At 37.4% G+C, this 16,415-nt stretch overlaps 1 protein-coding gene across 1 annotated transcript in view; it reads left to right on the top strand.

Moving 5' to 3' along the window:
* Window positions 1-16,415, top strand: part of SMAP1 (small ArfGAP 1) — a 66,713-nt gene that overhangs the window by 7,530 nt on the left and 42,768 nt on the right. Inside the window, exons 5-6 of the mRNA XM_008637658.1 lie at window positions 10,131-10,205; window positions 14,981-15,061. Of these exons, the coding sequence (XP_008635880.1) occupies window positions 10,131-10,205; window positions 14,981-15,061 (156 nt within the window). The remainder of the gene's footprint in view (window positions 1-10,130; window positions 10,206-14,980; window positions 15,062-16,415) is intronic.

The raw sequence follows: 16,415 nt of genomic DNA, 5'->3' as shown, positions 1-16,415 counted from the left end.
ACATTGTTGGGGGAACAAATGAGCTTTTTAGCACATCTTTTCTTATCACCTTTGAAATGGAAATGCCTTCTGCTTGGATTAAGGCTAATTTAAGTTAGAGAACCACACATATATTGTCTTTTGGTGAAATGAATCCCTTCTAGGTATAAGCAGGTGATACAGAAGTGCAGAAACAGGGTTGCAATGCCTAAGGGTCAATTTCCTTAATGTGGTAATTTCACTGAGGTGGCATGTAAAACTTCAAGGGGCTTTTCCAGATTTCATCCACTGTTGCAAGTCGCTTGTAGTAAAAGCTTCCTGTAGCATAAAAGTTTTAAAACATGCTGTACAATATTTCTCTTAGTGTAATTTTGGAAGGTTCATAAGCTTTTCAAGTTTGTCTAGCAAGACATCTCTGTGAATGTATTCTGTGTGTTGAAGCCAGGAGTATATGTCAAGGTTCAGTTTTTGACTGTCAGGATTCATTTGTTACAATGAGTTACAAATGTCTTTTGTTACAAATTTTTTATTTTATTATTCTTAATTATAGAAGATCTTTTGTTTTCTGACAAGACTGTTGTATTACTAAGTTTCGTTTTTAGAGTTGCACACTATAATAACAAAATTAGCTAGTGCAGAGGCTGGTAGTGCCATCAAACATGCTGACTAAAAATATGCAAATAGAAATTATTTTTTTTTCATGGTTCACTGAAAAGTGATGCAGGATAAAGCTGTGGGCAAAAAAAGCATTTGTGGTTTTATTGGCTAGTTACATTTTAAATAGAATAATGTATTTAAGTAAAAATCAAATATACATTAGTATAATCTAATGCTGACAGAAAGCAACTTGATTTTTAAAAGTATTTAAAATCTATTAAGAAGCATATTATCTCAGAGTTTTCTGATTTGTCACTTTCGGAAAAATGTGAGATGCAAGTTCTGTGCCACTGTTCAGGACTAAATGTGTGGTACAATTTACTCAGCTGTTTTAAGTGGGTTATCAGTAAATAGTTACTCTCATTTTCTTGATTAGACCCAGTGCAGGCTTGTGGCTTATTTACAGAAAGACCTGAGAGGCTGATACCCTGGAAGAATGTATATGTGTTTGTCCTGTGAATAACACATGTGAAGTGGTATTGTTTATTAGAAAGAACTGGTTTTGCTCTTTGAATAATCAACTTAGGAGCAGCAGCAGCTGTTAGCAAATAAATGTATTTTAAGTATCTTCAGCATAGTACTGTTGTCCTGCAATTAATTTTCTGCCAAACCCCTTTCTTGATTTTTAGGCATACATAAACTATGAATGATGTAAAGTATAGCATAGAATCTAATAAATCAAACTTCACATAGCAGTGAAACAATTAGGGCATCTTTATAAATAGTGCATCTAAGAAATAGCAACAAGAACAGCTTCCTGTGCAATATGCTGTGCTGTTTGACATCATTTATCCTTGAAAGCTTGTAAAGTGCAAGTGGGAGCTTGCATTGCTTCTATGGTTAACTACAGACAGTTGCTGTAGGTCAAGCAGCAAGACGTGGTTTTGGATGTTAAAACTGTCCTTTGGGTAGTACAGACATGAAACTGGGAATATCATTCCACTTCAAAATTGTACTTGATCATCACTTTGACTCCTAGGCAAATTCTTTTATATTCATCATAGAGTTTTTTTGTACACAACGCTAGAACTAAAGGGTAAAGCATGCAGAACAGTTTCTTCTATAACCATCTTAGTCCTGAAGACTGTTAAACCTTTTGTTTGCTGTGGACTCTCATTAAACTCTTTATGCTCCTTTAGTTTATTGTTTCCTGGAACGCTCTTAAAAAAGCACAGCTTATAATTATACAAACACCTTTTCCCAAGAATCTGAACTTGTATGCTTAAATAAATGACTTGATGGACGTTTTCAGAATGGTTGAAGAAAATCTAAGTGAGGCAAATATGAGCCATGGAGAAATGCTCTGGAGTGTGGGCTTTCATGAAAGGAATGTCTGAACAGAGTATCATTTTGACTGACAATCTCTGTATTGAGTCCCAAATACTTACCAGAGCTATGCAACTGTTTATGTGGGGGAACAGTTGTTAATGAGACTCATGATCTTAGATGCATGGCCAAGAGAAATGGCAAATCCTGCTTGTTTTAGGTTTTGTGGAGTTAGTAAGAATCTTCCAAAATTACTGGCCTAGAGGACTTCAGCTTTGAAGTAGATGATTGCAGTTTATCAATAAATAAAGAGGAAATGTGTACTTTTAGAACCAAGGTTCCAGAAAATCTGTCTAGAATATGCTGTTCTAGAATTTGAAGTCAGAACTGCTGGGGTGACTCCTTGAGACCCAGGACTGCACTAAAGAAGTTGTTTCTGGTTCACAACCCTAATAGTTGTATTTGACCATATCTACATGGTGCTAAGTTAAGTGTACTAAAGTTGCACAGGAAATCAAGTTTGAAGCAGTCATACTTTCCAAATCTTTTTTTTAAAAAACTTAGCACCTCCTCTTTCATGTAAAATAAAACCTGTAAAAAGACAATCTTTCTTCAACTATTGTTTATTTTTTTATCTAATACAATGACCCTTATGCCATACAAGTAATGAGGAAAAGTGATGAGGTTACTGTGTTGAGTGAGGATGAAGGTTAGCTATGTAGGTATCATCATAAACAATCTCTGCAGCTTTTAATAAAAATAAGTATATAGGAGAATTGCCTTGTTCAGGGTGGATGGTGATTCAGCTGAAGTAAATTTCAAATGCTTTTCAGTCTCAAAAACTATGAAATGGTACAATTTATTCTACTACATGAAGTGGGAATATATTATCACATCCTGACAATGTTTAGAGAATAGGAGACAAAGTTTCTGTATTTAAGAAAGGGTGTGAATTATGTATGTAGCAGACGTTTCAAGTAACTCTTAAGCTCACTGAAGAAAAAGAATAATGGGTCTACGTTTTTCATGTTTTCCTAAGACATTGTGTATAATTTAAGAAGTATGAACTTAGGCAGCTAGCTAAAATGTGATGTGCCTTTAGAGATTGTGATGACACAATTTTCAGAAAGTTACCTTAAAGGAGATTAAATCTATAATATATTTACTGCACTAAAGTATGTTAGGTAGGCATCTTAAGATGTACAAATTGAGGTATGACAGGGCACATGAACATTTCAGTTTATAGTAGCCAGCATTCAGAAGCATTCCACCATTGTTGTGGAGAGAGGTTACCAGTTACCCCTCCCAAAAGTGCAATAAGCCTACTGGGGTTTTTTGCGGTCTGTGAAAAACTTTGGAATCAAGTGATAGGAAGTGTTTTTAAAATATGCTAGTCACGATAGGCATCAATAGGAAGCACAATGGAAGCTAGTCAAGGCAGGCAGCAATAGGAATTATTTTCAAGATAGTTTTGTTAGAATGAGTTATTAGAATGAATTATAGATTTGCAGAATAGCTAGGGTTGGAAGCGACCCTTGGACATCATCCAGTTCTCCCTGCTCCAAGTAGGGCCATCTAGAACAGGTTGTTGAGTCTCATGTACAATTGAGTTTTGAGTATCTCCATGGCTGGAGACTCCATGACCTCTCTGAGCAACCTGTTCCAGTATTCAACTACCTCCACATTAAAAAAAGAAATAAATTTATTCTCATGTTTCGGTGGAGTTTCCTGTGTTTCAATTTGTGTTCAGTACCTCTTGGTCCTCTTTCTGAATGTCACAGGCAACAGTCTATCTGCCTTAGTCTTTGTTCCGGCTCATTCCCTACCCCTGGTTTTCATTCCTCCAGACTAAGCAGTCTGAACTCACTAAGCCTTTCCTTGTCTGAAAGGTGTTCCAGTCCTTTAATCATCTTAGTGTGTCTTTGCTGGACTTGTTTCAGTGTGCCCTTGTCTCTCTTGTACTTGTGACCCCAGATTTGACCATGATGCAAGCTCATGTCCAGCTTGTCCACCAGAACCTCCAGGTCCTTTTCTGCAAATCTGCTTTCCATCCACTTGATACCGAGCCCATATTGGTGCACAGAGTTATTCCTCCCCGGGTGCAAGACTTGGCCCTTTCCTTTGAACGTCAGGTGGTTCCTGATGGCCCATCCTGTCAGTGGTGCTCTGAATGGCAGTACCATGCATGAGCCGCTCCTCCTCGGTTTGTACCCTTTGCAAACCTGTACTCTGTCCCACTGCATGGGTCATTACTGAAGAAGTTAAATAGTGTTTGCCCCAGTGTCAGTACCTGGGTGTACCACTAGTGACTGTCCTTCAGCAACAGTTTGCCGAGTCATGGAATAATGAAGGAGTTGGAGAGGCTGGACTGGATTTTCAGTAAGCCAGCTGCATTCCCAGCAGCTCCCACATGCAGGGTCTTATTTTCCCCACTTCCATAAGTACTTTGAGGAGTACTTCACACAGCTGGACCATATAACTACAAGTTGCTATGTCCAAGTAAACAAAACTTTGCCAAAGATGAAATCTCTTGCCAGTTTAAAGTGGATCATGAAAATGTAAATGATCTTGCATGCAGCAGAACAAGCCACTTAGGGGAAAAGAAGGTAGTGTTCTGAAGTGCTGGGAAATTCTCTCTAAAGACAATTTTCCCTGGAGCAAATGCAGAAAATATTAGGCTGGACAGGAGAAATGGAGGGCAATTCAGTAAGATTAAAAGCATCTGTTTCGTTTATCCAGTGTCAACATTTAACTAAGCCATGGTGACTCTGTAATATCTCACATAGGTGGTTATTAAAAGGAGACAATAAATAATCTAAAAATAGCGGGCAACAATAGGTGGTTAGAGTTGAAAAAAAAAGATTTTGTTCTCAAGTCTATGAAATGTATCTATTTCTCAGAACAGTGTATAATTGCATCTCTGATGTAAATGTTACAAATGTCTATAGCTCTGCACATGTTCAGAACTACATCTTGTTGCTATGACCCAGCAACATCTATCTGGCTTGTGCATAAGCTTCGCCTATTTCTGTAATTAGGATGGTAACTCTGAAGAGATGGAGGAGTGCTGAGTGTGTTCGCAGTACTGATAGAAGAGCACTACTGTCTGCTTTCATAGCCACCTACTGCTCTGTTTTGTGAAACATGGGACTCTGAACCTTTCTTACGGTGTCCAGTGTTACAGCATTGAGTAGGGGAGCGTTGTGGTTTCACCCTAGTCAGCAGCCAAGGGCTACACAGCTGCTTGCTTGCTCTGCCACCAGCAGGATTGGGAAGAGAATTGAGCAGGGTAAAAGCCAGAAAATTTATGGGTTGAGATGAAGACAGTTTAATAGGGAAAACAAAAGCCATGCACACAAGCAAAGAAAAATAAGGAATTAATTCACTGCTTCCCACAGGCAGGCAGGGGTTCAGCGATCTCCCAGGCCCCATCATGTGTAATGGTGATTTGGGAAGACAAATGGCATCACTCCAAATGTCCCCCTTCCTCCCCCCACTTTATACATGGAGCATGATGTCACATGGTCTGGAATATCCCTTTGGTCAGTTGGGGTTACCTGTCCAGGCTGTGTCTTCTCCCAACCTCCCATGTAGCCCCAACTTCCTTGCCAGCGTGGCTGTACGAAGAGCAGAAAAGCCCTGCTCAGCAATAATAAAAGCATCTCTATAATTAATCAACCCTGCATTCAGCAAATCCAAAACACAGCCCTGTACTAGCCACTGTGAAGAAAATTAATTCTACTCCAACCAAAACCACCATCACAGGGAGACATTTTAGTAATTTAAAAAATGCCTTGTGAGTTAGCCTAAAGAACTCCCAAATATTCATAGGTAGGTGTTATTAATAGTACATTAGTATTCTTATACTCTTTTCAGTATTTCAAGAATAGGCCTCTTTAAAAAATGTCAAGCAATTGATAGTGTGTTTATATCCATCTACTAGCAGTCTGTAATTGCTACTGCTTTAGGATAAATTACTGATTTTAGTGTTGTCAACATTCGAAATATATAGTAATAAAATCAAACGTCTGCTGAAATAAGAAAAACATATGTAGCAGCTGAACTTAAAACCTATCAAATGAAAGCAGAATAGTCCTCTTCATTTAGGTTATTTCCCTGCATATTGTATGTGTGTAAACTGGCCACTCGAGGGCACTTTTGTATTTGGTTCAGCTGAGAACTTCCTGAGTGGTTTGATAATGCGCTCATTTTTTAATGTCTTGAATCTTCTGCATGATGCACCCTGCATTTCATATTTAAATGGAAGCTTAGTGTAGGTTTATAAAGCTTCAACTTGAATCCTTTTTAATAAAAGGCTGAATAATGACATGCATCAACTCAGGATTTTGGAAAAACTGCAAATAAAAGCAGGTGAAAACTTTATTTAGTACCTACACCTTAATGACCGATAGTGTTTGTTGACTGTTATGTACCATCAGAAACATGTTAGTACAAACTAAACTAAAGTAAAATCATTCTGAGATTTTGTGTGTTATGTTTTTTGATAACTTCATTTAGTTCTTGTTTAAAGCTTACTTTTTTTACTTGGAATAGTAGTGCGGTCAACAGACTACATCAAGACATTGGGCCAACTACTGTTTGTATTGTTGCTTTTACACAAACTGTTAACTTAGCATGTATTGGGGTAGATCATACGAAAGTGTTTAGGGAGGAAAATGGGGACAGGTAGCACATTTACATGTAAAAGGGGCAGGGAACTGGACTAATACTGTAAGTCTGCAGATTCTTTCTTTTCTGATCTTACATTTTTTTGTGCACCAAAGGGTTTCTCACAGAGCACAGGTGAAACTGAAGTCTTACAATACTATTGCATGTGTATGTAATTTCTTGCTCAGCACTAAAGGTACCAGATGCTTTAAAGACAGTATTGAATTTCATTATGCAAAATGATTCTTTTTGCTGTATCATTTTCTAAAAAGGAGTCACAAAATACAAACAATGGAAAGAGATTCAGGAATTGCTAAAAATTAAATGACAGCAAGTCTTCTAGTCTGAAACACGATCAAAATTTTGTGGAAAAATGAGAAATGTGAAAACTTAAGAAACAGGTCCTTGCCGCCATTCTTTGTTTTAGGCAATTCTGAATTAATTTCTTATTTAGAAGATGTAACTACTCCTAAGTTAAAAATTAAAATTATGTATTCATATGTTAGTTATCATTCTGCAATACATTCGTAATGCATACAATCACGCAACTTAATTCGTTTTCTAGCAGTATGTATGATTGGTTACAGAGGTTGTGTTGGTACTTCAAGGTGCCAATTATCAAAGATGTCTTTAGTTAGCAGCATTCCAGAGCATAGTGCAAATGTGTTATCAGAGTAGATCAGCGTGTGCTTTTTCACTTGGATTCTGGAATAGGGTTGGAAATTGCTTTTTGAATTTTGATGGAGAAATTTAGGTGGCTGTCAACCAGCATTGCCAGATCCTTTTCCCTGAGCAATTTTCCAGTCACTTTTCCCCAAGAGACCCAAGTGCAAGACCTGGAACTTCACCATGTTGAACCTTGTACCGTTGGCATCGGGCCATTTATGCAGCCTGTCCACATACCTCTGTGGAGCCTTCCTGTCCTCCAGCAGATCAACACTGCTGCCCAGCTTGGTTACATCTGTAAACTGAATGAGGGTGCACTCCATCCCCTCATCCAGTTCCTGGATAAAGAAAGACATTAAACAGGACTAGACCCAACACTGAGCCCTGCGGAACCCCACTAGTGACTGGCCACTCTTTGGTTGTGTGACTCCATTCACCAGTGCCCTCTGGGCCTGGCAACCCAGCCAGTCTGTAGCCATCAAACAGTGCACCTGGCTAAGCCAAGAGCAGCAAGTTCCTCCAGGAGAATGCTCTGGAAAATGACATCAAAGTCTTCACAAAATTTTAGCTAGACAACACTTACATGTTTGGCTTTGTCTAGCCACTCAGTTTGATTCGATTTTTTCATTCAGCTTTCCATATCTGGTGCAGCCTGGTAGATAACAAATTCAGCATGATGCAGTGGTGATAAAGCTGTTCAGCAGCTCAACCTTGTACTGTTGCTTTCATTACATAAACTTAATCTGTTCTTTATACATTGTAATGTGTTTTCTCTTAAAGATTAGATTCAGTCATACATCTTTTGTTCTCTTGCTTAGTTGAATATTTGCATATGTGAAGTGTTGCTTTCAAGTGCTCTTTTTTGCCTGAAGTGGTTGTAGTGCTGCTGGTTGTCTTTAAACCTTATGCTTGGGCATTTCTCAGCTTGTACATCCTGTTCCATATCCCAGGCTAGACAGCAACTGCTTTTCACTCTGTCTCCTGCTTATAGCTTGCATAACACCTCTTCATTGGTTCTGTGATTCCATTACTTGATTGGCAAAACTATAATAGTTGCTTTCAGGCCTTCACAGGATAGGATTGCCTTCTCCTAGGTTAGATAATAATTTTAATTTATGAAGAGGATTTGAGATTGAGAACTATTATGAGAGGATGGAAATTGACAAACACCTGTAATGCTGATTTTCCCCCTAGCCCCCCAAATAAAATTCTGCTTACCTAGTTCTGTGTGGTAAGTAGCTGTTACCTGCTGTTCACCTGTGAGAACTATCAAGCTTAAATTCTCCCAAAATCTGAAGTATACAAAAGAATGAAAAAAACTCCAAGCCCAAACCAAAAATCCCACTGTATCTTTAGCAAATTAAAAGTATACCTAAAATGATTCATTATGAGAATTTTACACATTTTATCTAATTGAAAATGCAGTAAGGAGCATGATGTTATAGTTCATAGTTCAATATATTGTGTAGTTACCTAATCATTTTTCCAACATTATTTGGTTACAGTGTGGTGCAGCTGGAGTAAACAGGGTCCCAATGTTCCTATAGCAACGAAATGCTACTGTTTGAGAAACTGCATCATTGCAGCAGGTGTATCCATATTTCTGATAATAACTCAAGGATTTTAAAACTGTAAATTTAGAAATGAGAATTCTGTTTCATATTTCTGGAGGTAAAATTTAGTTTTTAAATTTTTCCTACAGCTCTCCACCACCTTCCAGCAAAAGTGTAGTTTCTGACTTTGTAAAAATACTAAATATATGAATTCTATGAATATTCCAGCTGTATAAGTTAAGAGACTGGTAGGATTTTCTGTGAGAAATATAGGGTATTTAGACACAAGATATGATTGGGTTTTTTATTAGCTTTCAGTTTCCATTTAGGGCAAGCTACTTTTTTTTAAATTAAGTAAAACATGTCATTTAAATTGCTTATTTTGGTCCAACATAATGACCTACTCTGTTATAGCTTCATTTATTTCTGAATTTTCCTTCTAGATAATAGAAGTGATACAAAACAGTGTAGAAGTGTCGGCTTTATAGCTCTGAAGATCTTCTACATATTTTGAAAATGTGTTTCAGTTGCATTTTTATAATAAGGGGAATAGAAAGATAATGTTTCCATTAAAGTGATCAGCTATGCATAAAAAAATTGGATAGGAAGATGTATGAAAATGCCTTTGGAGAAATCCTGGTTTTTTGAGCAAACTGTATCTGTTGCATATATAATGCACACCTTTTGGATAATTCTGGAAGTCTAGTGGTGTTAATAGCAATTTTACATATCAGTTTGTAGAAAAGAAGTGTCACTTGTCTGGGAGATCCTTCAACCTGCTGCTAAGATGTGGCTTTATATTAACCCTAAGCTCTTTATGTACTTGGAGTGCTCTTAGAGAAGAGTTAATGAGAACTTTAATTAATGTATAACTTTCAGAGTTATTTTGCATTCCTGTTAATAAAAATATTCTGTTACACTGAACAAGAACAAAGGCACTCTCTTCTCTCCCCCTCCTCTGGGACAGTCTGCCTTCATGCTTCAGGACATTAATATTTCAGTAGTTACACTGGATAAAAATTGAACAATGGTTGAAACCTAATTATTTTTCTTAGGCCTTTGATATGATCTTTCCAGGTTCATTTTCTTATATTCTGTTCTAGTGAATCTCATTATAAGTCACACTCTCCTACCTGAAACATTTCCTTTAAATATTGTACTCAGAAAAAATCCCCAAACTTTTTCTCCTCTTTATGTTTCTTCTATGTTGTGTAACCACTACCACCAAGATTATTGAAAAAGAAAGGAATGAAAATCATGTCTCTTAGTGGCCTCTGCTGCCTCCCTTCCCAGCTGTTCTTGCTTATTTTCTTTCTCATTTCTTTCCTCTGTTTTGTACAGATATCATCTGATGCTGCTCAGCCTTTGGCATCTTCTCCTTCTCTGCAAGCTGCTGCTGAGAAGAGCAAAGCAGAGGTATATTGGTTTGGGGTGTAACTCTTATCAGGTTACTGCTTTGCACAAATGTTTCCATCTCTATAGAGTAATTTCACTGAGGTAACCTGAGAGTTTGAATTGCTGTTAATACTTCACACACTTGAAATACGTCTCTCCTTTTTTCTTGGACTAGCTAAATGAAAAAAGCCAATACAGCAGGGCAATGTACGTGTGTGGTTGTTACCTCTTGATGTTTATATGTCAAAATTCTGGTTCTCCTAGGGTTTAGTGTCAACAAAACTGTGGAAAACCCACTTAATCCCTAGCTAATGGGCATGAGTGATACTGTTCTGTCTCAACAGGAATAATTTTTGATATCTTTTTTTGAATTACTTGCTTGTTCCGGATTCTAAATTATCAGTATTGTTCCAGGCATTTAGTTCATCCTCCTTGGAGATAAATATAGAATTAATTTGACTCATACTGGTTTTAATATTTCTTCTAGCTGGGATATGTGTGTGTGCTAACATTACATTTACTGTTTAGATGGGTCTTTGAAAAACGTAACACACAAGCAAGTAGTAGATGAGGCATAATTTATATCAACTTTCAGTAAATGTCACCATTTGCAACAATAATGCATTTTTTAGAATGTGAATGCCCAGTGTTAGGCTCTTTTGGATACTTCGCTCTGAATTGAGACTATGCAGTATATGAAATAATTTATGGTCTGAACATAAATCAAGCTTTTCCCTTCTAAATGCAGAAAATTTGGACAGAAGTTATAAATTATTTTAGTTCAACTATATTTAAACATTAATTAAAATTTAAATGACAGTGTTGTAGACGAAGACCACAAGCCTTGTTGAATTTGACATGTTTTAAGTTGTACCAGGAGTAGCAGCAGCCACTAACAATGAAACTTGCCTTTACTTTCTTATCCACCTCTATTGGTGTATTCACATTTGAAAGTTTTTCTCTGTAACTAGTATGCCATGTAAGAAATGAAACTTGGAAAAAAATTAATAATCTTTCCTTAGAATTTAAGACTAATATAAAGTCAAATTTTATTATCTTCGTAGTGGTTTTTGACTGCTTTTGCAAGTAATGAAACACTTGAGCTGAAGTTCTGGCATGAATGCAACATTTGAGAAATGTTTTTATTTAGTCTGAATTCATTTTTATCTAATGGAGCTGAGGCAGAAAGCTTGAATATTGAAATTAGGAAGTGTGAAGGTGAAGGGCTTTTCAAGTCCACAATGAAATTTAAATGAATGAAAATAAAGTTGCTGGGAATCAAGACTGTTTTGTAGATTCTATGAGGTGTAGAGGCAGGAACACTGGAGAACAGTTTATTTTAGGTCTTCATATATTCACTATTAAGCTTTCAGAGATTTGTTGAGGGCAACAAGAAGCATTTATATTTGGTCACCTTTACGGAGTCTTTGCCATATGAAACTTTCTGCAAACCCTCCTTGTTCTTGAAGTCTTGAGAAATAAATGTTTCAGATACTTTTTACTCCAGAAGTGAGTTAAACATATTGTTTAAAAAATGTTGAAGTCAAACTGGAAATCAGGACATACTGAAAAAATGCAAAAACTACCTCTGCTTTCACTTAAACATATTCAAGGAAATTTAAGATACTGTGATTGAAAAGTAAGAGTACTTACATGACGCTTCCAACAACCTTTCCCAGGAGGAGAAGAATCAAATCATAGAATTGTAGAGTCATAGAATGGTTTGAGTTGGAAAGGACCTTAACGATCATGTAGTTCTAACCCCCTACTATGGACATGGACACCTTTCACTATGTGAAAAACGAGGTTCACTCTCCTGTTAGAATTTAAAGAGTTTAATATAAAGACAATAAGAGACACATAAAATAAAGCAAAGGGATAACAGCTGGGTGCCTTGGCGCTCTGCCAAGAGCACACCTGATGCTCGAGGTGAATCCTTTTTATACCATTTTTACTGTCTGTTCTCTATTCATATTAAAACTTTTCCAGGAACTGTTCTGCATGGCCACTCCTTGGGTCCGCCTTTTTAGAGCATGCGTAGTCTTCTGCCTTGCGGTTTTATTTCTTTTGGTTCTTGGGGTTGGGCGCGCTAGGTAAGAGTCGATGGTAGAGTGGATCTCTTAATTCTCCAGACAGTCAGGGCTGATTGCAGCTTTGGGCCTCTTTGCCCCCCGGGCAGAGCTGTGATAGCGGCTCCGGACTCTCCTGGCCGCCCGTTCTCCAGGCGGAGCAGCCTTTGGGCCCTTTTGTTCTCTGGACAAAGTGTTGATTAGCAGCTCCTTGGGCCTCATCCTCTGCTCGCTTGGAGGTTATCTTACTTCCTCACACTTGCTAACATTCTTGCTAAAACGAGAGAAAACTACATCCACACAGCAAAAAGCATTTCTAACATTATATAATATCTACGTTAATACTTCGCGAGAAGCCAATACTATAATATATGTTTATAACAACTAGATCAGGTTGCTCAAACGCCCATCCAACTTGGCCTTGAACACTTCCAGGGATGGGGAATCCACAGCTTCCCTGGGCAACCTGTTCCAGTGCCTTAACCCCCTTTACAGTTAAGAATTTCTTCCTACTATCTAATCTAAGCCTGCCCGCTTTCAATTTAAAGCCATTCCCCCTTCTCCTGTCGCTATCCTGACAGAGTCCTTACCTGTTGTGCGTGATGCCCCCTTTAGGTACTGGAAGACTTCTATAAAGTGGCCCTGGAGTCTTTGTTCTTCTCTAGACTCAGACAACCCCAAGTCTCTCATCCTGTCTTCAGAGAGAGGTGCTCCAGCCCCCTGTCATTTTTGTGGCCCTTCTCTGGCTGCAGCCGGTCCATGTCCTTCTGATGCTGGGGGCCCCAACCGCAGAGGGAAGGGTCTGTGAGAGCTGAGTAGAGAATAATTTCCCTTGACCTGCTGGTAACGCTTCTTTTGATGCAGTTGTCTAAGTTTCCATGGGAGAAGAGATTATGTTTATTTAAATTATTCAGCTTGAGAAGGTTGGAGTGGGACGTGGGAACAGAGAATGAAAGAAAAGTTTTTGCTCTGACAGTATAATTTGTGTGTATGTTAGAATGCAGGTTGGTGCTAGGGTCAGTGAAACAGTAATGGAAGAAAGGCATGGCTATGCATTGGTAGTCCTAGTTCAGTAAGGCTGCAAGTCTCAGGTTATAATGTGACCTCAAAATAAAATACTGCTCTATACTTGTCCCAGTCATACAAACATTTCTTGAACACCTTGTGCTACCACAGGTGAGATACAGTATTGGCAGGGCCTCTAGTTTAGACTACTGTGTTCACTTCTGTGTTCCTAATGTTCAGTAAAATATAAATTGGTCTCTGTTTCTTTTTGTCAAAACAGATGTTCCAAATTCCTCTATTGGGGTTTCATGACTGTGGTCATTGCTTTCTGTTGCTTGTAAGCAGGTGCTTGGTGTGATAGTCTCGATTTTTCCAGGAACTGAGTGTTCAGGTTAATGCCTGATGAAATAATTCACATGGTTTAGTCAGGACTTGAGTAGCCCCAATACATCTGGTAAATATGGTGAAGGGCTTGAAAATGGATTATTGGAAGTTTTGAAAAATGTGTTACTTCGATCCCCCTGTGCCCAGTCACCTCCAAAAAACCCCCAAACAAACAAAAAAAATACCCACCAGCAAAAAAACCCCTTCACCTGAGTGTTAGAACTATATTAAGTAAATGCCATGTTATAAAAATGTTAAAATTATATATACTGGATGTTGAAAAAAGAAAAGAAAAAACCACAAACATTCCTTACTGACACAAGCTGTAACCTAGAAACTGTTTTATTTTTAATACTGGAGCTTCACGGACAGTTATCTAACCTCTGAACCCTTCTCGTAATATTGGGAAACTTGTAAACAGTAGTGTTTTCTGAAACAAGGCCATTTTGAAGCTTTGAACAAAGGGGTACAAGTCTAATGGCTGAAAGAACATTTAGGAGCTACTGTCTCATTCTCTTTATTACAGATGGTAAACCCTTATTTCATCCATTTAGCGTTCAGGTACACTCACTAGTACTACACTGTAGTTGTACAAGGTAAATGCAGGCAGACTAACCCTTTGTCAAAGCAATTGCTAGCCTAGAAAGTCTGTATCTTCTTCACATTATTCCTTAAGGAATATTTTATGCTTTGCTTGAGTCAGATAGATCAGTAATTTTGGCACATTCATTCATTAAAAACTGAAGTGAGGAAATTTCTGTAGTGTCATTATGATACATTCAAAGTAAAGGGATCTTTATATTTTCACTTTCTGGAACAACATAATGTCTCAATGCTCAGCTGGCCTGTCATATGGCCAAAGGCAACTTTTTTACATTCAGGAGTATTTTTTAAGACTACTAGATTAGCTTTTAAAAATCAGTACCTTTCTGCAGAAAGCTGCATGCAGTTTACCTTAGTGTAGTTCTTTGGTCAAAGCAGCTGACATCTGCCCTCCAAGACAGAAGCTATCAGAGTTAACAGAGATAGATACTTGAAGATGTTTTTTTTCTCTTCTGCTCTGCTTAGCTTAAGAGAAGCAATGCTGATTTATTTTCCTTCTGCTTATTAAGCAGATGAGCAGGTGAAAAAGTGAATTTCTTGAATTGAATCTAAAAGTCACAATATTTTTAGTATTAGTATTTGAGCAAAATGAGTCACTTCTGGAAGCAGAGCAGATAGAAGCATCAACTGATTTAAAAGGGAGTAGCTCAAAATCTCTGTTTATATTCTATATGACTGTACACATTCAATATGTTTGTAAATTGGGTACTAGCAAAATGCTTTTTCTTTTTGCAGAAGGAAAAAGAAAAAAAGAAAGACGAGAAAAAGAGAGAGAGAGAATCAGAAAAACCGTCAAAACAGTTAACAGCTGAAAAGGTAAGAAGAGTTTCTTTTTTTCCAGTTATTTAAAAATGGCACATAGTATTAGATACGTTCAGAGATTGGGGAAAAAATTAATGTGTGTGTGTGTATCTATATACACACACAGAAGTATGAATGTGTATGTGTATATGAGTTGTAATCTGGTCAATCCACGTGAATCCTACTTGTGCTGTTGCTTGCATACAAAAGTTGGTTGGCCATACAATGAGGAAGGAATGTGTTTAGGGGAAGAGGGAAGTGGGTTAAGCTTAGTTAAAGTTTAGGCTCAGACCAAAAACCTAATTAAGGATTTTAAGTTTGCAGAAATGTCTTGAGTTGGGACCCGCAAGGATCCAAAGGGACCCGCAAGGATCATCAAGCCTAGCTCTAAGTGAATGGCCTGTACGGGGATTGAACCATGCTCTGACCAGCTGAGCTAACCTCAGGGTCATGGACCATTGCTATTCTTGCCCAGAAAATTGTCAGTGTTATTGAGTCTTGTATTATCATCTAATACTGTCTTTCATAAATGAATCCATTTTAAACATAAATGTATAATCTATAGAGTTTAATTAGTAACTCTAAGTAACTTGAAAATTTGCAACTAAGATCATGTCACAAAACATGACAAGCAAACCACGTAAGGTGCTTTTTTATACAGTTATGTTAAAGCATAATGGGCAGCCTTAGCAATGTGGGTACAATTAAAATTTCATGTGCACTTCTGTAGAGAGTTAATATTAAACAAAAATGAAATGGGTAATTCTAGTATTAAATATAATAATTTCTTTTAATACAGATGTCATCTCTCAGATCTTGTGAATCCATTAGTATGTTCAGGTCTGCAGTGTAGTCTGCAGAATGCATTGGAGTCTCCATCTGTCAGTTTATTCCCCAATAGTGCTGTGTTACAATTACGAAAAATGTTGTGTGTTCACAGACTGTGATTGTAGATTTATTTCTAATTCAGTTTTCAAATAGATGTTTTTTCATTTTACATAATAAAACAAGATACAAATATATATATATATATATATATATGCACATTTTGAGGGAGAAAGAAGCCCCTCCTCGATGCAAATATAATTTTTCTTAAATTAGAAAGCAAGTTCGGAATGAGTTAGTGCAGAAGCAAATTTTATTATGACAATTTGTGAAGCTTGACTGAGCTATTGTTACTGATACTGCACGAGGTTAAAGTAAATTTATGGATGACAATAAAAACATTTGAATTGTTGATTACTGAAGCTTTACAGGGGTGTCCAGCCAAGTTAAATGTTTTATTTTGGTACTTATAATAACATACTTTAGTTATAAAGGTTAAAAACATTGCTGTGGTTTGGAAACCTTAACTTTCTAGAGCCCAAAG

This window comes from Corvus brachyrhynchos, unplaced genomic scaffold (assembly GCF_000691975.1).
Source record: "Corvus brachyrhynchos isolate BGI_N302 unplaced genomic scaffold, ASM69197v1 scaffold136, whole genome shotgun sequence".
Classification (NCBI taxonomy): domain Eukaryota; kingdom Metazoa; phylum Chordata; class Aves; order Passeriformes; family Corvidae; genus Corvus; species Corvus brachyrhynchos.
The sequence above is the reverse complement of the archived record's forward strand: the minus strand, read 5'-3'. Positions and strand labels throughout refer to the sequence as shown.